At 42.0% G+C, this 26,433-nt stretch overlaps 2 protein-coding genes across 9 annotated transcripts in view; one reads left to right on the forward strand and one right to left on the reverse strand.

The window, feature by feature from the left end:
• The window catches only part of LOC124177099, a 32,771-nt gene extending 9,460 nt beyond the window's left edge, over nt 1–23,311 (forward strand). For 3 of the 8 annotated variants that reach the window (XM_046559104.1, XM_046559165.1, XM_046559114.1), the window contains 13 exons: nt 1,914–2,013; nt 3,007–3,130; nt 10,874–11,314; nt 12,715–12,906; nt 13,040–13,262; nt 13,359–13,568; nt 13,653–15,890; nt 16,011–16,143; nt 16,272–16,405; nt 16,593–16,878; nt 16,992–17,367; nt 17,458–17,605; nt 17,709–23,311. In XM_046559104.1, coding sequence (XP_046415060.1) covers nt 1,914–2,013; nt 3,007–3,130; nt 10,874–11,314; nt 12,715–12,906; nt 13,040–13,262; nt 13,359–13,568; nt 13,653–15,890; nt 16,011–16,143; nt 16,272–16,405; nt 16,593–16,878; nt 16,992–17,367; nt 17,458–17,605; nt 17,709–21,919 — 8,816 coding nt within the window. In that variant the 3' untranslated portion in view covers nt 21,920–23,311. Of the gene's footprint in view, nt 1–1,913; nt 2,014–3,006; nt 3,131–7,459; nt 8,655–10,873; nt 11,315–12,714; nt 12,907–13,039; nt 13,263–13,358; nt 13,569–13,652; nt 15,891–16,010; nt 16,144–16,271; nt 16,406–16,592; nt 16,879–16,991; nt 17,368–17,457; nt 17,606–17,708 lie in introns of those variants that run through there. The other 5 variants (XM_046559141.1, XM_046559132.1, XM_046559149.1 and 2 more) reach the window with 5 other exon arrangements.
• On the reverse strand, nt 1,310–26,380 carry LOC124177262 (WD repeat-containing protein 61-like). Its single transcript, XM_046559438.1, has 10 exons — nt 26,031–26,380; nt 25,744–25,853; nt 25,479–25,648; nt 25,130–25,368; nt 24,584–24,677; nt 24,402–24,495; nt 24,077–24,248; nt 23,897–23,995; nt 12,053–12,063; nt 1,310–1,319 (listed from the first exon to the last, which is right to left on the reverse strand). The coding sequence occupies exons 1-8, from the start codon at nt 26,031–26,033 to the stop codon at nt 23,903–23,905; spliced, it is 975 nt and encodes a 324-aa protein (XP_046415394.1). The 5' UTR covers nt 26,034–26,380; the 3' UTR covers nt 1,310–1,319; nt 12,053–12,063; nt 23,897–23,902.
• Nucleotides 26,381–26,433: the final 53 nt, after the last annotated feature.

A 26,433-nucleotide genomic window follows, 5' to 3' on the forward strand; every position in this document is an offset into this window, starting at 1 on the left:
ATAAGATATACGGTAAAACATTAAAACGGAATATCAATAAAATGAGCGGTAGAAAAGTACAAATAAAATCAACGCCAGAATAAATAAATAAATCAGGTTAGAGAGAGAGAGAGAGCGAATTTGCGCTGCTAAAATATTTGTCAACTTCATCGTTTATTCGTTAGAGTGAACTGTATCAAAACTGCTGAGCCAAGCCCTCAAAACTAAATTACATATCCTGTACAATTGTTTGAAATCGAAAGACTGAGTTTTTTTTTTTTAATATCATGCCAAACTCGATTACACAGAAAAATGAGATGCAAAATATTACAGTTAATTTGGTCAAAAGAACGTGAAATTACAAAATTTTCCTACATTTCGTTAACCTCGTTGACAAAATTATTATTATAGATGAAAAAATTAGAGTTTACCAACAGTAATGCGCGTGTAGCGTGAAAGCGTATGCAGTGGGTATGAATATTTAACAGTTGAAACAGACAAACGTAAATCAAAGCTGTAGTAAAAATTGTCACACTACGTTCTTTTTTCTCTTCTGTATATGTTAAAGCAAGAAATTTTCAACGGGAGCTGAAATAACTAATAAAGACGCGGACTGATCGACGTGCTCAAATCTAATTGCAGGCTGTCAATCGCAGAAATATCTGAGATGATGTATGGCCGAGATAACTAAGGCGGAACGTCGCATATTAGATGTCTTACACACCAGTCGAATAGGTTAACCCGTTGCGATCGGTATGAAATCATTCCCAGTTCACGATTACGATAAATTCTTCCGCCGCAACGTTACACAAGTTCCTGTATTTGAAAAATCGATGGATCCCTCAGGCGCAGAAAAAATTTATCCACCAACATCCACCACCTTGGTGATCGAATAGAAGGAAATTTATTACGCCACTATGGATTATCTAAGTGAGTTGCGGCGTATTTATTTCTACCTATGAATTTCTACCTAATTACAAACATTAAAGAATGAAAGAGGCTATCCTTCGTTCAATACCGCGTTTATATTTCATCTTCGAAGCTGACGTCAAGCTCCCTATTTTTCCTCTATATTTCGTAGTATAAACAGGATCCTTTTGGCCAGATGCTTAACCGGAAATAGCATGCCCGAAAGACCAGCAGGCTGTAGTTCAAAGCTGCAAAGATTCCGCGCTGTGTTTTCGACTATTTTCGAATCGACGCGGGTCAATCGGTACGAAAACTCCGCGCCTCGCAGAACGACAATTCCGTATATCTACACAGACATTGCGGTTATACTAGAAACTATTTCGTAACCCAGAAGCGACGTTATCTACTTTATACCGCAAACTTCCCTCACGCTTCATCCGGGAAGATAAAAAGCGGTCGGGATAATTGACGTTGAAATTCGAGAGAGAGAATTAGCCTGAACGACGCGTACTTGTTTGTTTGTTTTCTTTTCTATATCAGGGAAACACGCGGGCTTGGAATCTGCTGAGTGAATGAACAGCTTTGGGTTTAATTTCCCGACAGTCTCTGGCCATTTGGGTTTAACGGTTGACTCAATTTAGACACTTTCTGTGGGGCGTTTAATCGCTTTGTGCCGCTGCGGAATCTCAACTTGTAATCTTATAGGTGCATGCCTAGTTTCCTAAGTATCTACCCATTTGATTCGGGTCGGTCCGTACGGTATTTGTTTGTTTTTCTGGCCAGTGTTTTTCCACAGTTTACAAGCCCTTCAAAACCGTTTTAAAACAACTCTCGAGAACGGCGCGAGACTGAACAGATCGCCATCGAAACGATTGGCATCGGGAAGAAGCTGTTTTTTATTAGAGAAAAACGCGCGTCTCTAAATTTCAAAAAAGAGACGATCTAGTTTCTCACATCTTGCGGGTGTATGATAATTTGATCGTTTTTCATGTAATATTTTGCCGTTCCTTTATTTCTCGTTCCAGAAAAGCTGTTGGCCGATTCGTGCGACGCTGTGATACGCCAGCGTGCAGAAAATAACCGAAGATTCGACTTTGGACAATGTCACAATCATGCTTCGCGAAGGTGAGTATCAAGGTTAAATTTTTTTCCACGTACCTATAATTTATACAACGCATGCACGCGTTAGTTAAACGACGAATTTTTATAACGATCGAGTCTCGTTTCATGTTCAGTTTTTGCCAAAACTAAACACAGCATAATATTTGTGCACGTGACGTACGATCTGCTGATATATCGTAACTGATTAGATAAGGGCGGGGATAAATGATACTCTGATTGATCGCGAATCGCGATAAGTGAGATAAGAACGCGCGAGAATAAAGTCGCTAATCCTCTGTTTTGTAGTCGCACATAACATAATAAAAATTGTGCAACTCTTCATATTGTCAAGTTTTTTGGGCGGGGCTTAAATTCCGAATTTGAAAAGTTCCGAAAGCGCTGAATTTTTTGGTGGCGATTTTTGCAATTTTACTCCGTCGAAACTTTATTTTCCGGAATCTTGCGTTTCGGAACTTGGAGCCATCGAGTTTCCGGCCATTCGAAACTCTGTTGTTTCTTCCAAGTTGGATTTCTTCGCTTCAAATTTCGCCGGCAACTGATTTAATCGGGAAATAATCGCTTTTGGAAATTTTCAAATTCGAAATTTCAACCCTGCCCCAAGTTTTCTTCGTCGAACTACGTTTGCACTTGCCCAACAACTCGGTCGAACAAATAAACTGAAATGAAATCCTGCTTCTTCCCCCCGCTTTTTTCGATAGGTGCGATATTCTCGCTAGGCTGGTAAACAAGAATAGGCGTATCATAGATACAGATAGGCAGAGCGTGTACAAATTCTATCTATAGACTGGGTCACCCATGTCCCGCGCATATGGGGGTCGGGAAGATCTATTTGCCTTCTTCCTTCATGCCCGTGGTTTTATTTACGACCCGGGGTGGAAGAACGCGCTTAACGCGGAGTCTAACCAGACGATCCTTACCGACAAGAAAATTCACATTGTCTCGCGATGCGTAGAAGAAATTTGCCTGAAATTGCAGAGAAATCTTTTTACCCCGCAGTTTGGCGGAGAGAGTCAGCCCCTGCGTCAGGGGCGGATCAAATTCCGGGGGTGGATTACAATCCGGCGAATTGACAGCGCGTCTCATCGCCTGGCAGAATCGACAACTGCGACAATCGGCGGAGGTAAGTCTCTGGAGCATCCCCGATTTTTTTATGACAGATTTTTTACGAGCCAATAAGGCCAATAAAATCGGATAACTTCGACCGTTGGCGGAAACTCTAGCGTAAAGGAACCATGATCAAAATAATAGCAACACGTATGTATCTGCCAGACTTTTTAGTTATGTCGGAAAAACTCGTTTTCACTTTGTACCCGCAACCATATTTTTTCAGTTGTCGAAAAATGAATGAAAAATTTAAGTAGTTGAGAAATCTCTACATTGTAAATTGTAACCGCAATAAATTATATCTCGTATCGTGAGTACGAGGCTCGTGTAGATCGTTAGGAGATCGAATAAACAATAAGAGTAAGAAACTAAAAGAGAAGCGTATTTCCCACGTGTGCACCGGTCCAAAAAACCGATTCAAGGTTTCCCGCAGCTGCAGCTTGACGTGCGGGCAAAAATGAGCCTGTCAGAGCTGCCTTGTGGTTTATGAACTTAGGCAACGCTATAAACGTTCTCCGTTTGGTGCTCGTCATTCTTCCCTTGTTACATTGTACCTTTTTCTTTCATTTCGTAACGTGAAAACTTCCTGTCGCGCGTTTCACCGCCATTTTGTTTCAAAGAAATGATTGCGCGATCAAAGCAGGCCAACGCGCCTGTTGCATATAATGGACTATTTTTAAATCGTCAGGTAGAGAAGAATAGAAAGAAAGAGAGAGAAAGAGAGAGAGAGAGAGGGAGGGAGAGAGAGAGAGAAAGAATCTCTCTAGCACCGGATCACGTTCGAATGAATTTTCTTTCCGAGGCTTCAATTAACTTTGAAAGACTTCGTGCGTATCATCGATTCCTCGTCGGTAGGTTCGAGTTTCACTTGCTAGATATTAAAACCGGTCTATTCGCGATTGCGTGGAAAAATAAAAAATAGTTTTACAATAATTTTGAAAAAAAACCGCGCATTTTTTGCATCGTGTTTCGCGAATTATTTCGTACCTACACGTTTCGATACGTCGGATGTTTTGTTCGATGCATGTGTACTACGTATACTTATACCGTGTGCATACGTGAACAAGATTCGTGTAATTTATCATCGAAACTCGTAGACACGTGGTTATATTTCTGCTCGATTCCCCGCGACCTAGTCCGCCAAAAATATCCCATTCGGTCAGGGCCGGTTATCGCTATAACGCCGGGCATTTGTGAGAAAATCCCGAGGAAAATAACTGATGGGACCGGGTGTTCGTAAATCTTTATAAATCGCGTACGAATTTTTATACCAAATTTCTAAATTTACATTTCGAGGGATATTGTATTTACAATAAACTTGGGAATCTCTCGTTAGTATCGCTATACTTATTTTATATTATTTTAAACATTTTTTTTGGTACTTCATGTATCACAGTTCGGCGAAGAATTTGGAAATTCATATCACGCATTAAAAATTTGCCAATTTCACTCCGTGACATTCTCTGATGCGGGAGAAAAGTTTCCTTAATTTGCCTATCAAGATAACAAACAAAGAAATGCACACTTGAAAATTCCCGAAAAAATCTTCAGAGAATTTCAGAGAAGTCTAACGATAAACTGATACAATCACGTCTGTATCGTATTTTGCAAAATTTATCCGACAACCAAACCCTTCAGCGAAATTTTCGATGATAATCAATGAACACAATTAACATGTCTTCGAACGTCTCTACATGAATTTTATAATCGAAATACGTTGATATAAATTCTCTATCAAAAAACTAGTACAACCTTAGATATTTTTCAGCCTCAAATACTACGAATTATCATTTAAATCAATTTGAAATAAGTCGATAATACTAAACGGTACTTTATACGATTACTCGTAGCTGTAAATTAAGTGTTCGCAATTATTCTACATCCAGTAACAATTGTTCCGCCAAATATGCGGTTCGTTAAACTCGCCTCAGGCCTACTTTCCAATCGCCGCGATTATACCTGAACGAAAATCAGATCATGCAAAAGCACAAACAGGCACCAAACATACAAACCGTCGTCGATAAAGCTCAATTCCGCGAACCGTGTGCAATAATGTTTATACGTAGATGCAACCCTGCATCACCGACACGCGTAGGCGTTATCACTCGGGATCAAGGTCACGTGATTTACTCTTCCAAGTTCGCTGACACGACGTGGCGCAATCGCCGTAGGAGGGTGCAATTCGCCTCCCCCACCCCCGCGACTTACCGCGTCTATATCGCGTCGGGGGTTGCAGGGGTCGGATATCTCTTTCGGGGCATGCGCGCCTCTCCGAAACGAGGGTCCGGGTGTCGATGGGGGCGGAGGTGGCGGAGGGTTCCTCGGCCGGGGGAGGCGGACAACTATTGATCATTGCTCCGCGGGGGTTGGGGGGCGCGGAAAAGCACCCTCAGCTTCGCTCTTCCCTCTAATAAAAGCATCGCCGACAGGGAAAAGAGCCGAAGGTTCTCTGCGACGCGGCGAGTCGATCCTGCCGTGCAGCCGCAGGATATATATAATACTCGGTTGCAGCGAGTTCTTCCTGCACGATGCGCGGCCCCCTTGGGAATTAGGAAGTTATTGCATTTATTCTTACGCCACTTTCCGTCTTACGCCTGCTTTCATCGATCCCCGTGCACCACGAGCTTCCTTCCCTTCCTCAGGGACCCCGGATCGCTTAATTTTGGAAGCACGTTTACACGTAACGAGATACCTTGTTATTATGCACGGAAAAGAGGGGAGCCTCCCTTACAACTTTGGCGAAATATATTGTAAGGACGCGAATGAAATATATTCTTTAATTATTGCCGTACGCAATGCTGCGGAGGAGTCTGATTTTTCGGGAAGCGGATTTTTGATTAAAAGTTGTTTAAACGACCTCAACTGTTTTTATTGCTGAATTAATAGATGCAGAAATTTTCGTGCAGGCTAAAGCAAGAAGCCATCGTTTCGTTTTCGTGATAAAATGTTTGTTATACGATTATCATTATAATCTTCCAATTTTAGCAATCTTACGGGAAAAAGTTTAACACTGAATTGTAGTAAAAACGATATTGTTTCCAAAGTGAAAACTTTTCGGTGCATCATTGTGCGAATATTTCCACAGTGATATAATTTTGTTTATCATCGTTGTCCTACAATGTACAGTACTCACTTTATAATTTGTCCGCAACCAAGGAACGACATTTTTTATTCAAAGCATAAAACTTTCGAGTAAAAATCGCCCCAAAGAAAAACGTAAGCCTGTTTCTTTTCTTAAAAAAAAAATATTTTCTACAAACGCTGCAAAGCACAGTGTCGAGATCGATCGTTTCTTCTCTAAATTCTTCTTTTCAAACAAAGTCATTCGTGCGGCATAATGGAAGTCCGCTATCACCTGCAACATACATCCCATCCTGCACAGCGTGCAGCACGAACAAAGAGAATCAAGGACTCTCTTTACGTTACCCTTTGAAACGTACTTGACCCTAGCTCAAGCCGCATACAGTGCACAAAGTCGATCGAGCAGGTGAAAGTACGTGCCGAGACGAAGATTGTCACCATTTTGAATTTTGTAATTTCGAGTTCAGATTCTTAATCAGCGACCCACGAAACTCCGTCGTACGAAATTTCATCTAAATCCGTTCGGTATATTCGATGTACTCGTAAAAGGGTTGAATGAAATCCAAACTGTGAAAAATTTCATTTGTAACAGTAACTAGAAAAATCAATAAAACAAGTATCTTCAAAAAAAAAAAACTGTTTGAATATTGTTGGAATTACGAAAATCGAGGTACACGAAAACTAATTTTCCTTTTCTACCTAGAACTATATTTTTCGATTGTGGTAAACAATGAAAATAATTAAGGACCGAGCGGTAACCGGAACTAAAAATTTCTCTCAGTGCACCCTCTTCCGGGCACGAATTAGAGTTGCTTTAAAGATTCGAAAAAATTATGGAATTATTTTTGAACAATCTGTTTCGGGCACGAGCTGGTCGAAATTCAAAAATGACCTTTTTAAGAACCACCATAAAAGGTCGAACTTTGCGCAAGTGTGCAAAACGGAGCATGTCGGTTCACGATAAAGCTTTCGGATTCGGATGTAATCCTCGTCGTACAAAAAAGCTTCAATAAAATGGAAAAAAAAAAAAAAAACGGGGAAGGAGGACTCGCTTCGCTGAGTGTGCAGGGGAACAGAGATGGGGGAACGGAGATAACGCTGCGGAGAGAAGGACAGAGAGAGAGAGAGAGAGAGAGAGAGAGAGAGAGAGAGAGAGAGAGAGAGAGAGAGAGAGAGAGAAGAGACGAGGGAGTGAGTCAGAGCCCACAGCTGTTCTTCCAGCCTCTGGAGCCCCCTGCAGTTTCCCGCAGACGCCAGATCATCCCGGCGGTTCGAGGACGTCGGCGTGCGCCGGTTTTTAATCGCGTCGAGTCGCTCGTCGTCGGAACGTGAATTACATTGCGTACGTCTATACCTAGGACAGAGATACACCCTTTCTCGGTCCAGCGGCGAATATTTGTACATAAAAACCGGGATTGTGCTCGTTGTCAGTGAACCGCGGATAATGGTCGAACTGTGGAATCGCGGGCGTCGTGCTCCAGGAGTCAGTCGCCCCGCGGGATGCGTTGTCGGATAAGAACGGATCGCCGGCACGTTGTTCGAAAATAGATTCACCGCAGTCGGTGACGTCCGTTCTGCAGAAATTGATAACCGAGATAGTTGATTCGGAGCAGCGGTCATCGCAAGTCGGTTCTACTCGTTTATTCTGCGCAGTTTATTCTCCATCGTACGTGCGGGAATTTCGATGAACCGAGGATCGATGGAGCAGCTCGCAAAGATGTAAGAGGAAGAAGAAGGAGAAGGAACGAGAATTTGCCAATATCGTTACCCAACGCGATTGTATACCCGAGGCGCGATCAACGCGGCGTTACTTCCCGGGACGTAAATGTCAACGAGACATTTTGAAAATCTTTGCTTTAGCGTCTGCGCGCTTGAATCTGCAGTTCTGCTCGATCTCGCGAATTTTCCGCGGCGTTCGGTGCAGCAGTGCATGCAGCAGCAGCAGCGGTGCAAGACGAATAGGAATAACGTCGCTTAAGAAGCCGAGTGAACCGGATCGGCGTTCCGTATCGTAGTGCGAGTGCACATGGTGGTGGTCCGGGCGTAAAATAGAACATGTCAAACGACCATCTTGTCATCTCGAGTGGCGGTGAAGTGCCGACGACGAAACGTCAGTGAAGATGGAAAACATTCTGCGGCTCGGAGTGCAGGGCAATAACTCCTTCATACCGACACCGAGGAGCGGCAAGTACGTCGGTTCGACCGATCAGAAACAGATAAAAAATGACTATTCGAAAATCACTAAAACCGAGCAGAACAAGCTCAGGCTGATTATGCAGTACGGCGAACATCCAAGGGATGGAAACTCGCTTCTCCTTGTCGATACCGACGCTGCGGTGGATAAGGAGGAAAATACTACCAACTTGTGCAACGCTGTCAGGGCGAAGACCAACCAATCCAACACCAGGATTCCCGTTCATTCCATCGACTCCAGGAGCCCACGATCCGACTTTGACAAGGTGACGATTAGCGAGACAACGCGTGGCTTATCTGTAGGTCATCCTTGTCCTTAAGCACCTTTTCTTACAACGTCGATTACACCGCCTCGGCATCTGACAACCGAGGAGGGTCTTTGCCTCGGGTTGAACCCGGGTGAGGATCAAAATTTTTCATGGTCGAAACTTGGAACGTTGCGAACCTTCGCGTGTGAGATCAAGTAGTTATACCATAACGTTCGGTGTTTCGACCGTTAGAAATTTTCACCGTACGATGTAATCCAGTCTTTAGGAACTTTGAGGGTTTGGAACTTTGACCCGCGTCCCTTAAAGACCAGACTAGTTTCATTCTTTTTAGACTTTAGGTTTCGAATCGTACACGTGGAGCTTGGAAGGTGATAAACCCGATAGAAATTAACACGTACGTCGGACTACGTCATGCTTGACGATTAGGTACTTGAACCCCACGCAGTTTTTGTCGCTTAAAAATCGCCTGTCCGAGATCACGGAGTTGGGGGTCCGTGTAGGTGTTTCTTTTCTTTCTTTTTTTTATAGTTTAATTACAAACTGGATAAAAGAAGAAGGGCAATTAAGTCCAGCCACCGTAACGCAGAACCGTGTTAAATACCGCAAGATATCGCCGTATGGTCAAAGCTGCTGAGCATGCTTGGAGCGAGAAACCACAAAGGCGTGGAACTGAGCGTGTGTACGTTAATGTGGACGGAATTTTCAGCAAAAACAGTACCCAAGTTTCTGGCGTAAGTAAATTAACACAGTGAGTAACCGTTCGCGTAATACCGGGTGACTCAAAATCTCGACCCGACGAAACGTGGTGGAATTTCAAAGATACCGGGAACGAATTACGATTATCTCGGATACGGGCATTTCCTCGGGTACAAATTTCAGTCGCATGCGTATCTACCGAAGTGCGAGTCGCTACAAAATTAAAGCATACAAAGTAACCGCTACACATGCTCGAGTTTGGAAACCGACAACGAATCCACGTGTATTATACACAATAAGTTACAACGAGACACACGATATGCGAGATATATTATATTATACGGGCTGCAATGTAACCCACACATCGTATCATTCGTAAACCGTGACGGGGCACAAAGCACTTATTATTCCAGTTAAATGTCACATATCATACGTGAGTGACACAGCGCGATGATAACTGGATCACGTTCATTCTGCACCGGAGAGTAAAGGTTGACTCATTTTTACTTTTTTTGGTTGCTCATTATTTTATTAATTTTTTTTTTTCGATTCGTTGAGCAAACAAGTTCTGCCAAGTTGAATCGCACCTAAGATCGGTATCTCTGCCGAATTTATATCAGGGCGAATGATTCATTCGCGACGCAAGGTGCAATGCTTGTCGTAGTCGAGTATAGTCGAAACTGTAATTGCGAAATAATACGCGCTTACGGTTTCGCATGGAAGGGGGGATGTACTATATATATAGCTTACACAACGCTCAAGTGCGCACGCGAGTACGAATACACTTCCGGTTTACAGTAAGACCTAGGAATTGGCTTTATCCTGTACGACACGAAACTCGAACGCTACAGGCTGCTGAGGTTACGCGTTAATTCCTCGATGCCGGCGCGTTTCTTGAACAATGTTTCGCCGATCATCGTCATTCAGCCGTGACGCATGACGTAAGGTGTGCATCGTAAACTCCACGTAGATACCTAATAAAAATTCGAAAGTCGTCGAGATAATTTTTCGACGATAATATATGATACGGATGCACGAACCGGAAGGAAATTGGTAAAAACATAAATAGCGATAGTAATAAAATACGACAATGCGATGTGTGGGTATACCGACCACGTGGGCCGGAAGCGGTCGCCTTCGGAATGTTAAAGAAGGCGCTCTTGAACCTGGCGTAAGGGTTTAACGTACCCGAAAGTGTCGTAAAACATGACACGATACGACGGATGTAAGCAGCAGGGATTTTGACATATGTATGTACGTACATTACGCACAGGGAGGTAGGCCAGGTTATCGCGATCGCCGTTCACTCCGTCATACGTACGAGTGTGCTGCAAAGCGTCGGTGTGTACGAACTGTACATATTAAAGTAGCAGCCAATGGTGAAATTATTGCTCTCTCTCTCTCTCTCTTGGGATTGACATGAGAAAATGATCCATCGTTCCGACAATAATTAAATTCGCGTACGAAGCATGTACGCACGTACAAGGCTCTCAATGAAAGTAAATATTTGATGAAATCAGGCTCGCAGTAAGCGGGGGGTGGCCCAGGGTGTCAAAGAGGAGGAGGAGGAGGAAGAGTTCCCGAGGGGCAAAAACCCCGGCAGGCTGACCGAGGCCGTTTTGAGTTTGGGGGGCGTCGGGACGCTCGATTCGGCGAAGCGTACGGCCCTGAGTGCGACTCGGGGATCCGACGCCCCGTCGACGACGCACCCAGCAGTGGCGACGCCGGATCAGCAGCAGCAGCAGCGATTCCCCGAGTCCGGTGAGTTCCCTCAGTCGCAGCAGAGACGGACGCAGCGAACGACGACGCGATGTGCGCCCGGATCAGCGGCGAGTCAAGTCGCGCGGTACAAACGGCCCGAAACAACCGCGACGCCTGGTGCAAAAGTAAATAAGGAAGATGTCATGGAGCCGGAACTGAAGGAGAAGGACGAGCGGAAGTCGAGCACGCCGAGCCCGGAGGTAAGGAGCTTAAGGAGCGAGATGAGAGACAAAGCGAGTCGTACGCGTTCGGGGATAATCGGGAAATCGACGACCGACTTGCACACGCCTGTGTTTTCTTTTTCCGTCCACCTTTGCACTCGGCGCGCCCTTTGTGCACCTACCTGCGATTTCCGCTTCTTTCATTCGGGGAAATCGCGAGGAGTGCATCGGCGGATCCTTGCTCTTTGACAGCGTATATCGCAGTTATCGTGGTTATTACAACCGCCGACGTGCACTCGGCTCCCCCTCACGTCGGTTGTATTGATTTTGCGCCGCCCTCCGTCGTCTCTGACGGACTCTGTTGCCTTGCATTTTCACAACACGACATTGCGCGCGCGGCTTTTACGCACCTTTTTCTTCACTGCCCCCTTTCCCTTTCCTTAAACTTTTATGAATAAAGAGACATACGCGCCGATTGGTACGCAATCTTTCATATTGCATGTAACCGAGCTAGTTTTCAACCCTACGGGCTGGTTGTAACTTCTGATACTGCTCGGCAACTTTATCATTTTCTCGGTAGTACGAATGATCGAGCTAGGCTCGTCGATGAGATTAATTCTGCAAGATTTATTAAGCTTTTTAGCCGATTTCAAAACCCTCCTCCCCCCCTGCCGGCCACGATGCGATCGATTTGAATGTCGTTAAATAGTTTCGCAACGACAATTACTCAAAGTTGGTCAAATCAACTTATATAGAGCCTCGAAGCACGTTATTTACACGCTCTTCTTCTATCGTATTGATTGCACCGAGCGAACAAAACGCCTTCAGCGCCGATAAGTCGAAGCCCAATGTAACGATAAGTTGACTCTTACAATTAAACAGTCTATTCGTGCTATTAAGAACGACGTGTATACGCTAATCGTAAGTAAATGCAGTGACCGGTGAACGGCTCCTCAAAGTCGCAGGCATGGTTTCTAGTAATTGAGATTCGTTAGGAACAATTGATATATATTACACACGCCTTTTCGTCGCGGACTTGATCGCGTCATAATCCTTATCTCAATTTATACGTCGATCTTTACGGATTTTCTACTCCCACCAATAGGGATGTCTATTTTTAAATATTTTATCTACCCAGTATCTAAATCTAAATCTTTCTTGACGAAGTAAAGACAGAGTCGCTTTACTCTGCACTCTGTTCCTCATCACTCGTCAAATTACGTCGTCGTATTGCTGCACATGTGTGTATCCACTTGATTATATACGTGCCATCTTGCGATACGATTTTTTCCAACTGCGAGATTTTGTGTGCAGAAATTGATATCACAGTTTATACATACGTGGCCAAATTTCTTTACGGAAGCTTACGCCGGTACCTTTATATTTCACTTGCATCGGATCTTCACCTTTGATTATCGTCAATTTTTCATTAATTTTAGCTGCCTGCTCACTGTGGTAAGCCGTACAACGAAGATGGAAGCAGCGAAGAAGACGGTGGGCCAAGCGGTTGCTCCCGAACGCACAGACTATCGTCGCTGTATCACGGAACTTGGCCGGTCGAGCGAGGATTGTGGAACAGCCAACAAACTGGCCTCGGAAATCAGCAGAGCACGTCAACCACTGTCCACAACGTGAGTGTCATTTATGGAAATAGTTTTTTCCTCTTCAAAGTAGTACCGGATGACAAAATGAGAAAGCATCCCTGAAGTAAGCAATCTGTGTCGAAAGTAAACTACCTATATGTATAAGAAATTTTGCATTCAGGATATAGCAAGCGTGATGAGCTTCTCCTCGAGCGTGAGTATGGGAGTCGGATGTCCCGGAGGAGCGCAAGAGATGCAAGGACAGAGGAGACTCGGAGCCAAGGTGGACGTTGTTTATAGTTTGTTGGGAATGCTCGGAGGTGCGGAAGGGCGAGAAGACATGAGCGCTACCCTTCTGTCCATGAGTAATTCCACGGATAGTTGTTTGGCGATGAGGCAATCCGGTTGGTTTTAAAGTTTCCTGAAAAGTGTATATATCAATTCTGTCGAATCGTATTTCCAAGCAATGATGACCGAATGTGTGTAACTGCAATTTACAGGGTGTCTCCCTTTACTGGTTCAACTCATCCATGCCCCGGGCCAAGATCCCGAAACCAGAGACAGAGCCTCGCAGGCTATTCACAACATCGTACACTCGAGAGGCGAGGAAAGAGCTGGGCGACGAGAAGCCAGAGTACTCAGACTCCTGGAACAGCTCAGAGACTACTGTCAGTCGCTAAGAACAACCCTTGCAGCACGACAACCACTCGGTAATTAATGAGTTTATGACCACGGCGTTAATGTGAAATAGGACTTGATATCAAGCTCAATCTTTGCCTTTCCTATGTTTCCAGACGATTTTGACAGACATCCGGGTCCAACTATAGCAGCCCTGATGAAACTCTCGTTCGACGAAGCCCACAGACACGCAATGTGCCAGTTGGGAGGTCTGCACGCCGTTGCAGAACTGATTGAAATGGACCACGCGGCCCACGGGAGTGAGTGCGACGACCAGAACTGCGTCACACTGCGTAGATACGCTGGTATGGCACTGACCAATCTGACATTTGGTGACGGCAACAATAAAGCACTTCTTTGCTCGTTTAGAGAATTTATGAAGGCACTGGTCGCACAATTGCGGAGTCCTAGCGACGATTTGCGTCAAGTAACTGCTAGCGTGCTTAGAAATCTATCCTGGCGAGCTGACAGTAGTAGCAAACAAACGTTACGCGAGGTAGGAGCAGTCGTCGGACTTACAATGGCTGCGATGGAAGGAAGAAAAGAGTCAACCCTCAAATCCATACTCTCAGCACTATGGAACTTATCAGCTCACTGCAGTACCAACAAAATCGACATATGCGCGGTCGAGGGTGCTCTGGCTTTCCTGGTTGACATGCTCAGCTACAAAGCGCCTTCAAAGACTTTGGCGATTGTCGAAAATGCCGGGGGTATATTAAGAAACGTTTCGAGTCATGTAGCCGTGAGAGAAGACTACAGATCAATTCTCCGAGAGAGAGGCTGCTTGCAAGTCCTTTTGCGCCAGTTAAGATCTCCCAGTTTAACGGTGGTCAGTAACGCCTGTGGTGCGTTGTGGAATTTGTCTGCTCGTTGCCCTCAGGATCAACGCATGCTGTGGGACCTTGGAGCAGTGCCAATGTTACGGAGCCTTGTTCACTCCAAGCACAAAATGATATCAATGGGTTCCAGTGCTGCTTTGAAGAATCTTTTGGGTGCGCGACCTGGTAGCAGTAATCTGGTCCATCTGGATTCAACTGCTAGAGGTTTGGGATTACCAACTTTGCCTACTCTAGTTGCGCGCAGGCAGAAGGCTCTTGAACAGGAGATTGATCAGAACTTGGCCGAAACTTGTGACAACATCGAGCCGAGTACTTCTCCCACAAACAAGGATGACAAGTTTGGATTCAAAGTTGAGCGACGATACGCTGACCTTGATTCTAGGAGCGGGCATTCGTATCAAATGCAAAACGGCCAACCTGGGCCATCCAGTATGCGATTCAACTGCGTAGCTCGAAGTGAGAGTAGAGAGTCCGTTCGTTCCATAACTAGTACACACTCGGATACGATTTTTGAAAGAGTTAATCGGCATGTATTGAACGGAGTGTCGCCAACTGAGTCGCAAGCAAAACAACAATCGTCTTCCCTTCATGCTGCAACAGGATTTAACGCCGGAATTTCTGCAGATAGCACTGCTAAAGTGGCTAATTCGGACAGAAAATATGTTCTACGTTACAAGAATGCCTTCCCAGAGAGGCAAAGAGCTGTAAATGAACTTTCTTTCAATGATGTGGCAGACTTACGGTGTACTACTTCTACTATGTCGTGGGCTTCCGCTGCAGATCAAGAAGCAGCCTGCTCTCAGATATTAATGCGGTCCTCTATTGACGAGTCTTCATTGTCCAACGAATTGAATAACCCCCTTATAGCTAACAGTGACGATATTAAATCTCAGTATTTTTCCGAAGGATCTGGTTTGTCAAGCATCACAAGATCTGGTGCAAGTTTGCCTGTGACTTCTAGTCAACAGGTGGATGAGTGTGTCCATTATGGAAATGAAAACCGCGAAATCATGGGAGCAATAAAAAAAGATACTGCTGTATCCAAGCCAGTAGATTACAGACTAAGATATACTTTACGCGATGTCGACGAAGATGAAAAACAACATTCCGGTTACTTTGCAGAGAGCGAAGAGGAGTTTCCCCACAGTAGTAATATCAAAAACCCATGTGCAGGAGAAAGGACACAGTACAAAACAAGTGGCCTAAAAGTGTGCAGAGAATTCAACGGCAAAGATAATACAGTTACGAGCACAACTTATGAATCATGGAAGTCTGAGCCCTCTAAGGGTCTGAAACACTCCTCTGAAACAAGCTCGTTAAATTCACTGGACAAGCACGCTAATTATCGTTTAGATCAAGCGTCTAATTCCAGTTCCAGCATTAGTTCTTTGACTGGTACAGTTGTAGGTGACAAATCAGCAGCAAGTATAACGCAGAAACCAAGTAATGCATTAGAGGAAAGCAATAATAATTCCATGGTGGAGGCCAAAAATGATATTAGCACGCTTGACAGTGGTTAGTACTCGAGCTCAGACCAGCATACTTGATGTTGTTTTTAAATATGCACAGTAGTTAAAATTTTGGTGTTTTTTTTTTCCGAAAAATCCAACAATGGCTATATAAAATTCTATTCAGTTTCAGACGTAGACCGAAGCCATAAATTTACGGATCATCAACAGGAACAAACTTCCCTTACATTTCCACAATATGATTCTCTAGGTTTACTCAGTGGCTTCGATGAACACAGCTCACTTGCAAGCAATTTAAGGTAATGCATTTTAAAAAACTGTGACATAATTATCCAGTTACTGTTAAACCAATCTACTTTTAAAAATTGGTAGAAAGCAATAAATTATTTGCCAGCTTGCATGATTGTAAAAATAATTTTCTTTACAGCCTACGGCTGGAAAGTTTTACCGGCAACGAATTTCTAGAATCACCAGCAGAAAGCATGTCAGTGAATAATTTACAACCAGTTTGTACTAGCAACATGCAAAATCAAGAGTCTACACTTTCAGATCAACATTTATGTGAGTGTAATGATATGACAGTTTAAATTGTAGCGATTACTAAATGCATTGTCCAGTGAATACATAATAAATTTATTAAAACTCCAAAAGTCTTTACTGAAGTGAATAATGCATAATATGAATAATTTTTATGAATATTACTAAACACATAGTTACTGTACCGATAGATTTTATATTATTATTCCAGCTCATGCCGAATCCTATTCAGTGATGCACAATACATTTGTGAATGATGTGACACCAAATGGTCTAACAATAGATGATGAGCCAAAAATTGCTAATGATTCTAGACTGAAAGAATATAGCGCAATATCTGCTGCAGGTATTTCTGAATCTGAAGAAATAGGAGAGTCGCTAAACTTGGGAATTGGAAGCATACTGGAAGACAGAGAAGAAGACACCGAAGTCAATGAAGTTGATAATGGTAGCGATCACTTATTTGCTGATGTTACGAGTGAAGCAGAAGCTGCAAGGTGTGTAAAACTAATAGCAAAATTTTAATAACTAGTACTATTTCAAAATGCTTTTTTCTTTCAAGAAATTTTTTACCGTGATTTTGTTGCACACTATTGAATATCTGTTTCAGGCATAAGACGCCCTTCAGAAGAAACAGTTTGCAAAAATCTCCTCAACCTGTCAGCAATTTAACACGATATCAGACTAGTTCTGCACTGGATCAAGTAGACGTAACTGGTCCAGTGAGTCTGATAACTGAGACACAGAATTTCAGGCACTCTACGCATGACGCAACTGGTGGCCCAGCGAGTCTGACAATGGAGACCCTGAATTTCAGACATCCCGCACATGACGCTAATGACACATTTGTGGGCGATAGTGAAAACCCTACCAGAGAGATTTCACGCATACCTTCGCTTGTAACTGAACTTCCTCGCTGCAGTAGTGCAGGACTTGAAGATATTTCAAATGTTCTGGAACAGGATGCAGGGTCAAATAAGTTAGATGTAAGTTATTCAACAAAAATCGCGAAAGTAACACCTTCATGGCGGATTGTACCGACAAAATTTTATTGAAATTATATTTGTTCTATGTAGATATGTCGGAATACCACAAAACCTGCTTTCACTTTGCCTGCATTGGAGAATGAAGAACTCGATTTAACTGTAGAAAACGTCAATGACAAGCAGGAATCAATTTTGGATGTTGCAGCAAAATTTTTCGTTGAAAAAATAGCTGAAAATGGTATGAATCATGCTTTATATTTATGGAGCAAGCCGATTCAGAGCTAGCAATTAGTGTGCACCAGTTACAAAGCTCTAATCTATACTAATTGATACTTTTCTAGTTTCAGAGACAACCTGTCGTCCTGCTCCATCGACCAGTGGTAATCGAGTATCGCCTGAACCTACAACAACTTTGCAAGAAGAGAATGTTGTTGAGAATCAAAGTGAAGATCAACATGTAGAAAATGCATCAACCGATGTTCTACATTTAATACCAAAGAACATCCTGAGTGAAAATGAAAATACTACGAGTAAGATATTTTTTGATTATCGCGTAGGTTCGGAAAATCGTACCAATGGTGAGGGTGAGGAAGAAAAAAATTCAATGAAATTGACGGAATATTCACCTGGCATTTCACCAAGTAAAATAGAAGATGACATAGAGAATATGAATAACAGTGAAGAAGATAACTTAAGCGATGAAGTAACATCACCAACGATTGACCCTTTATTTTCTGCAGTAGAAAGAGCGGCTTGTAACAAAGGCGATCGTTCAAAGAATCGCGAGGAGACGGAAGAAGAATATAGAAGACAAAGAGATCCAGATGCTATGATTGCTTCGTTGGATCGATTGACAGCTACACTGGTTCAGCAAACAGAGGCAATGAGAGAACGCGATTCCTCTGCTATGAAACAAAGCGTTGTCAGTGATACTTGGAATGAAGATTCGCCAAATGATGTTTCTTTTCCTAGTATAAGCGTGAGCGCACCGTTAATCGCCTCTTTCAAAAGCGACAATCAAGAAGATCAGACCATCCCAAATCCAGAGTATTCTGATGAATTGATCGGCACACAGGAAGTCATGACGGATTCGAGGATAATTGAACAGGAAGCCAACAAACTGGCAGCTGCTGTTAACGCAAGGGTCGCAGAATTTGACTTGGATGCAGTCAGTATGACATCAATGGATCTTGATGCAATAAAGCCTCCGTCTACAATGGGTAGTCTTGTATCACTAACTACGAGTTTGATCGGACCTATCGATACCACCGAGCATTCAATTGTCAGAGAAAGGTGTCATTCTGCTTCGCTTCCTCCTTTGCAACTCAAGAGTCAGATATCGATAGACTGTCGAAATGGACGAAAGAAGTCACTTCCTGCTGGAGTTATGGCTAAAAGAGCACTCAGTCAATACCAGAATCACACTGGGAGTCTTGAGAATTTACTGAGCGAAACTGGCACCACCAGTATGTCTCACTTGGAGAATGTCAAGCCACCTTCGATGATGGACGAATTGTTGGATGCTATGGATATGGAAAACAGTATGCTGAGCGTTGCAAGTATTACTTCGGAAGTTGCAGACACCAAGGACCAGGATTCACACAGTTTAACATCCAGCGATCCAATATTTGATTTGCTAAAACCAGTTGCCAATATTTTGTCTATGACCTGCATGCGATATGCGGAATCTATGCAAGTCAGTGGCAATAATAGTCTTAGCGAGTGTCTGGAGAATATAAATCCTCCTTCTCTTTTCAACGAGGTAAGCGAGATGGATGAATCTACAATGGAACCGACCAGCGAAACGTTTTGCAGCGATACTCTGTGCATCGATAATGAACTTCAGACGGAAGAAGTTTGTCGAGATCGTGAAATTTCAATAGATCGAATAGAAGAATGTGACAATGACACCGATGACGCAGCTACTTCCATCCCATCTGAATACTGTGTTAGTAGTTCAGCAGAGTCTACACCAAAGAAATGGCACAACAAAAGTAACTTGACTCCAAAGCAGAAAAGACAATTGGCGAAAGAAAGATATAAAACTTATACTATTGCTGCGGAAATGGTGAAAAAGGAAGAAGAGGAGCGGCGGAAGAATGATCATGAGGAGAGCAAAATTGGAAAATATGCCCGTGGTAAGTGCTCACCTTTTTCAAAGCTTACGCCTAAACAACGGAGACAAGAAGATAGAGCTCGATTCCAGACCCAAGTGTTGAATAATCCATTCCCTGAACTGGTCGCGTACAATGCTACAGAGTGTCAGACACCATTAGCAGATAATCCAGAGAGTCCAGAAACTGAAGAGGCTTCATCGGCCGTGAAATCTTGTATTCCGACACTCAGAAAGCTTTCAGGGGGAAAAACAATTAAGCAAAAACGAGCTGAGAACAAGGATAGATATCGTACAAGGACACTGGATGACGAAGAAGCGCAGGAAGCTAGCAAAGATGTAGATGCTGTAATATCTGGAACCCACTTTGGTGATTCTGACGCCTCTCTTGAAACGATGCTACTTATTACGCCTGGTGAAATGAAAACTAAGCTAGAAGATTTCGTCGGCCAAGGCTCAAGTTCCGGCAAGCCTATCGGTGAAGATGTTTTAACTGTGAGCAAGGCACAGAATTTAACATTAGACGACTTCGAGTCGGAATATGATTCGAGCGTGCGTGTTGCTGATGGACTTCACAAAAGGTTTGGAAAATCACAATTGTCAGAGCCGACTGCTGTGTTAAGTTTTACATCAAGATTCAATGAACAAAAGCAGTTATCTCCGTCGAAAGACTCGCTCCAAGATCTTGCATCATCAGCGGAACCAGAGAGTCAAGGGAATTCTGATTCTAACAATGAGAGTGACGAGGAGTCGAATAGTGCCAACAATCAATCGCAGATACCAAAAAGACCAAGGATCGTCAAACCAGGAACAATAAGTAGAGATGCTAGCGTCGATTCAAATGCTACAGATAAATCTGAATCGGAGAGTCCGAAGACGATTAGAGGACGAAGAAAAGCTCTGTACTTTAAGCCAACTACACGTAAATCAACGCCAACTACTTCTCCTTCAAAAATACACAACGGCGCTGTTAGCGGAATACCGATAGGACGCAGTAACACCTCACCTCTGGTTCGAGGAACAAGAGCGACTACTCTTAGGCAAACGCATAATCCAAGTTTCCCAACAAAACATCAACAGAAATCAGTTGCCAACTCTAAAATCATATCACCGTCTGCTTGTGCAGTGGAAAAACGGATCCAGGGTTCTGCCTTGACTGCAAACAAAACTTCTATCCCTCAGAGAGGGACCGTTTTTAATTATTCCAAATCGACAAAACGCCATACTACTCCTTTGGGTTCTTCTTCAGCTTCGTACGCATTCAAAGATGACAGGAAGGAACCTGCGATCAAACCTCTCGAAAGGCAAGGTACATTTACAAAAGAAGAACCAGAAGTTGAGAATGCGCCAACAGTGCTTCCACCCTGTTCGCCAAACAGAAGTAAAATTGCTAAACCAATAAAAACTTCACCTTCCAAAATTCAGACTCCCAGCAAGTCCAAACCGATTACTAAAATTCTTCAAACGCAGCAGTCTAAATTCACTAAAGCGAACAATTTGGATAAAGATCAAGCTAGAAATTCGTCACCCACTGTTACTTATCAAAAACGAAGTCTCATAGGATCTCCGATTAAAAATTCTCCTAGCAATCAAAGTTTACAAAGTAACGAATCCGCCCGGACTACAAAGAAAACGAATTGCCTGGGCCAAAGGTCTAATAGTAATTCCAGCATAGTGTCAAATTCTTCTACGGGCATCCAAGGTCGTCGGACTTCCAAAGAAGCCACCAGTAAAATCGCGAGCTTGTGGAAAAGAGTAGAAGAGAGCAAGACCAAACAGCGTTTTGAGAAAAATGATACGAGGCACTGGATCACACCTGCGAACGATACCATTGAATCTGGGAATCCGGCTGTTACCACCAAGCCGCCAACATTTCGATTAATTCGGAGTTCTACTTTTGAGGGAGTTCCTAAAGATATCAGCAGAAATGGTTCGCCAGGTAGACCTAAATCTAATGTGGCAAAGCAGCCTGCTAAGGTAACAGATACTCAAGGCCTTAGTCCGAAGTATCGGAATTCGTGTGACTTAACCGGAATGAGTATCGCGGAAGCGCATTGTAAGATCCCAGTCAAATATCCCGAATTATCAGCGGGGACAAGAAACACCATACAGATAGACGACAGCACAGTAATTTTGAGAAAACCACAGACTACTCAACCCTCGGTAGATCCTGTGGAGGTCGATCCCACAAAACGCGTTTCCCGTCTTGGATCGTTCATACGAGTTGAACCACCAGAGACAGAAGGTGGTAACACGCAAATGCAAACGTATGTCAACTCAGTACGTACTCCAGCATCAGCAATCGTTCCACCGTTTAATTACAATCCCAAACAAAGTAACCCGGTAAAAGCAAACATTAGTGAAATTGATGGTAAGCTTGTGGTGACGGAATGTCAAATGGAAATCACTACTAGTTCCATGAGAGTAACTACGGTATAAATAGAGAAATGAATAGAATTCAGTAAGTTGCAAGGGTAGCATTGATTTTCTTTATTCATCTGTTTGATTGAGACTGGTCATCCCAATTCGGTAGCTTGCCCAAAGTCTACACGGTTGCGTTTTTAACATTTTAAATATTTATTCATATTGCACTTGCTGGATACTTTTGTATATTCGTTCTGTGATTTTAAGGTAGTGGTTTTAATTACTTGTTACTATTCGATCAAACTGCCAAGATTATGAGCCTTTGCCAGCAGAAATTTTCTTTTTAAATCCAATCACGGAGTTGGAATGACCGGTTTTACGGACTTTTTTACTTATACTCTTATTGCATTGGTCAATGTGCAATTTGATATGTTACGCAGCAAATAATATCTAGGTGCGTGGATTGCGTGAGAAAGTAATACCTTACGTTTTGAAAGCTGAAGATATGTAACTGTAAATATGATAATCTCCATACGATTGATTGACATAATTTATAGTACAGACCAGCAGATTATTTATCACATTTAAATATTTATTTTACTGTGTATATAATGAAAGAAGATAGAGCAAATAGGAAGGTTAATCGTTAATATGTATGTAATCAGATATTATGTATGTAATGTACAACATTTACGAGATTAGGTATTCATTGTCATTCATTGTAGTTTTGAGATGAGATGATTTCAAAGAAGATACTGTTTTTTTTTCATTTTTTTCATTTTTTTTTATTTTTTTTTTTCACTTAGTCCAAGAATAAGAGTGTACCGCTCTTTATTAAAAAATGAGATGTATGTAATTATATTTCAAGACTGATAGTGGCGTTGACAGAAAATTGATTTTGCGTATCATTCTAATGGCGCATGATAAAGGAAAAAAATTCGTGGTAAAATGTAGTAAAGAAAACTTATAGCTGTACAATGGTCTACGTTACGAGAAGAATTTTACACCTTCTACAAACACTTTTTGCAGCACAACAGGTGCAGGTAGAGAAATACAGGCCTTTGTAACTATCACTTTTATGTTTCTAGTCTGCCCGCAATTTTGTAGGGGTAACAAAGCTTATATTTTGAACATGAATTAATACCTAAAGATGTACGTTCAACATTTATCCAATACTTATCTACCAACTATCCTCCAAAATCGAACTATATCGTCATTTCTCGATGTATACAGACCAAATTAGACATTTTTGTTTTGCTAGACTGAAGGATGTCGCTACAATAATGGTTTACTATATCGAAATAACGTGTTAAGCCACACATGCGTTTCCTACATCGCTTGATTTCTTTACATTTATTTTCTGTATTAAATAATTACTTTCGTACGTTTTCCTATCATAATATTGTCTTTGATATAAAGACTTTTATAAGTACCTAGGTGTATATATTAATTTATTTTTCTACGTTCTTCTCTGTTGTTTCATTTTCACCCCCAACCTGAGTCAAACACAAACAAATATTCTCCGATGGAGGTGAATGCTTGGCGTGGTACTCGAACGGACTGCCGCGATCTGTGTAATTGAGAAGGGAAAAGTTTTCTCTTATTTATATTAGACCCTGTTCCAGTTCAGGTTAATTAAATTTAATCTTCCCAACTTGGAAAAAAAATAATCAGGGTCTGATTAGTTTTTGATAAATATTAGTTTTATTGTATTTGGTCTGTATAACACCTCAAATTTACTATCCGAGGTTCTTATGCAATCACTTCATAATAGCCTCTCTATTCTATAATAGATATTAGATGTATTTCTTTCGTTCTTATGCTTTATGTTTGACCAATATTCAATAATTTGTATATTAATTACCATGTAATAAAATTTATAGCTAATACTGTTTTTCATTTATCAGAATATCCCGATTTGCATGAACGAATCATGCGTAAAATAAAAATGCGCTCAACCAACTCGGTTTTTAATATGAGGCAAAAAAATAAGATCAACTTCCATGTTATGTTAAAAAAGAATTGTTTATTCACAATACATTTTATATATACAAATCTTCATACAGGACAATCGTAAAGGTTAATAGATTTGTCTTCGGATACTGACACGAGCATGTTATTTTTATCAGGACTATACTTTACTCCCCATACCTGAAATTTAAAAGTCATTACAATATTAGAAAGTCAACGTGAAGTAGAAAAAAAAAACATTGCAGTAAATTTTTTCAGTACCTGGTCATTGTGCTCATTGAATGTATGAAGGCACTGGCGTTGGGCTAGTTCCCATACTTTGACGGTGTGATCCGAACTACTGGAGGCAAATTTTTGCCCATCAGGAGCAAATGCTACTCCCAGTACCCAAGATGCATGACCCGAAAGAGTTCCCGCCACATTAGCATCTTTTCTAAGCATTGGAAAAAGGTAAGTTTAAATACATGTCTGTCAATCAAATTTCACAATAATTGTTATCAAACTTCTACCTACTACAAGTATCAATAAAAAAAAAAAAAAAATAGCAACTCTTCTTCTAAATAAAATTCACAGTTTTTCCACTCACATGTCATATAGTTTCATGTGTCCATCATCAGATGCAGTTAAAAGGAGTTGAGAGTCCGGTGAAAAACTAAGAGATCTGATTGGCATAGCGTGTCCTGTTGATGGTTACTATTCGTGAACATAGCTCAACTTTCCAATAATTGAAAAAATGTTGGAATTATGAACTTTATCAGGGTTACATACCTTCAAGGGTCCGTAGTACTTTCCCATGCACCACGTCAAAGATATTGATTATTCCATCTATAGCCCCACTGGCAATATATTTTCCATCGGGACTCTAGATGTCAAAATTGTGTGATAAAAAATATAATTTTAGTGCGCAAAGCGAAAGCTTTTCGGCATATGAGAAACAAAGTATATTGCGAATCGGAAACACATTTCAATAATTCTGGTGGTAGTATGCGATAGTTTCTGTATTCTAAAATATAGCCCAGTAATGACACAAAGTGTATGGTGTTATAATAGAAATGGATCCCTTATACAGTAATCAGGTTGACCAAGTCCATCATAAATATGAAATTGAGATTGAAGCAGTGTATTAAAATAGAAGCAGAATAGATTTTCTCTAAAATGTTGAGTCCTGCCTTATAATAATTGCATTATACTTGGCACTTGAAACTGAAGTTGTCAAATCTTTTGAGGCATTGATTCAGAGTATTTTGAAGGCAGTAGAGGAGACAATTTCTGAGAAAAATTGTAGTTTGAACAGTTATGTTTTAATTTACTTACATATGCAACACTTAACGTGAATTTTCCACCTCTGGTGTCTAGGGTCTGTTCTTGTTTTCCACTTTCTGTTCCATACAGATGAATCTTTCCAGCGTGACTTCCAGAAACGATGAATTTATCATCTGGCGAGAAAACTACCGTCCAAATATCCACAGGGCCAACATCTATGCTGGACACTTTTTCACCAGTGTCCAAATCCCAAAGTCTAAGACTTGAGTCCAACGAGCTTGAGGCACATTCTGACAATTTATAAACAGTAAATTTTCAAACCGTCAGACAACAGGAAATGAAGGATCAGTAGTCTAGCTGTGGAGGAAGCTTGCAAACCCTTATAACGATCGCAACTCACTTGTTCCGTCGGAATTAACGGCAACTGAGACAACGCCTAAAGAATGTCCAGTCAATTTGTGCTTCAGCTTTAGACCGCCGTTGGATACTTGCCAAACTTTGACACTGTCATCAACGGAGCCAGTCACTATATACTCTCTAGTCTCGTCTTCATTGGATCGCATCGAGTCTCTGGAAGGACGAATGGATGTAATCGACGAACACAGTATGTTAGATTGAATCGAATTCGTGCTCATGTTTCGACTATTTAATGTTGATGCATAAACCTTGAATTCTCATTATCCGGCCCAGCGTCACTTTTCTTCCTCATGGAACCCCAGGCACAGGTCCATACGCTGTCTTCGTGCGCATTTTCAGTTTTGTGCGTCAATGCGTACTAGAAATAAACAACAGTTACAAGATTTTCACACTCGTATTATTCAGGTTCACATTGTAACCATCTTCCTTCATTTTTAACAATGTTTTGACAGAGAACCGGCTGTATGATAATATAACCTAAAATATGACAGTGTGAAGATTAACGAGATTCGCAATAAGCAGTCTTCGGACTTACCATTTCGTAAAAATATCTTCCTTTTCGCAGGTCGAACCGTCTCGTGAAATCGAATGTTAATTAATTAAACAACTAGTATCACTCAGTCGATTTATTATGATCACACGTAGTATCACGAATGTTTCAGGTTAGTTTTCTACGACTACGCTTACTGTTTATCCGAGTTTAATTAATGTTCATTCTTTCTTGTTGGTTCATTAAAATATCACAATATTTTAATCTACTTTTATCGTAACACGGTACCTATTCCACAGCCTCGAATATTTTTTATTCCTCACTTCAATTCAGTCAGGCCAGCGACTGTTTCGTCGGGGTTATTTGACGAAGTTCAACAATGGCCGACTAGATGTAAGCCGGGCAATGGTCAATGACGTGACGTCACGACCCGATCGCATTCCGGACT

This window comes from Neodiprion fabricii, chromosome 1, assembly GCF_021155785.1.
Source record: "Neodiprion fabricii isolate iyNeoFabr1 chromosome 1, iyNeoFabr1.1, whole genome shotgun sequence".
Classification (NCBI taxonomy): domain Eukaryota; kingdom Metazoa; phylum Arthropoda; class Insecta; order Hymenoptera; family Diprionidae; genus Neodiprion; species Neodiprion fabricii.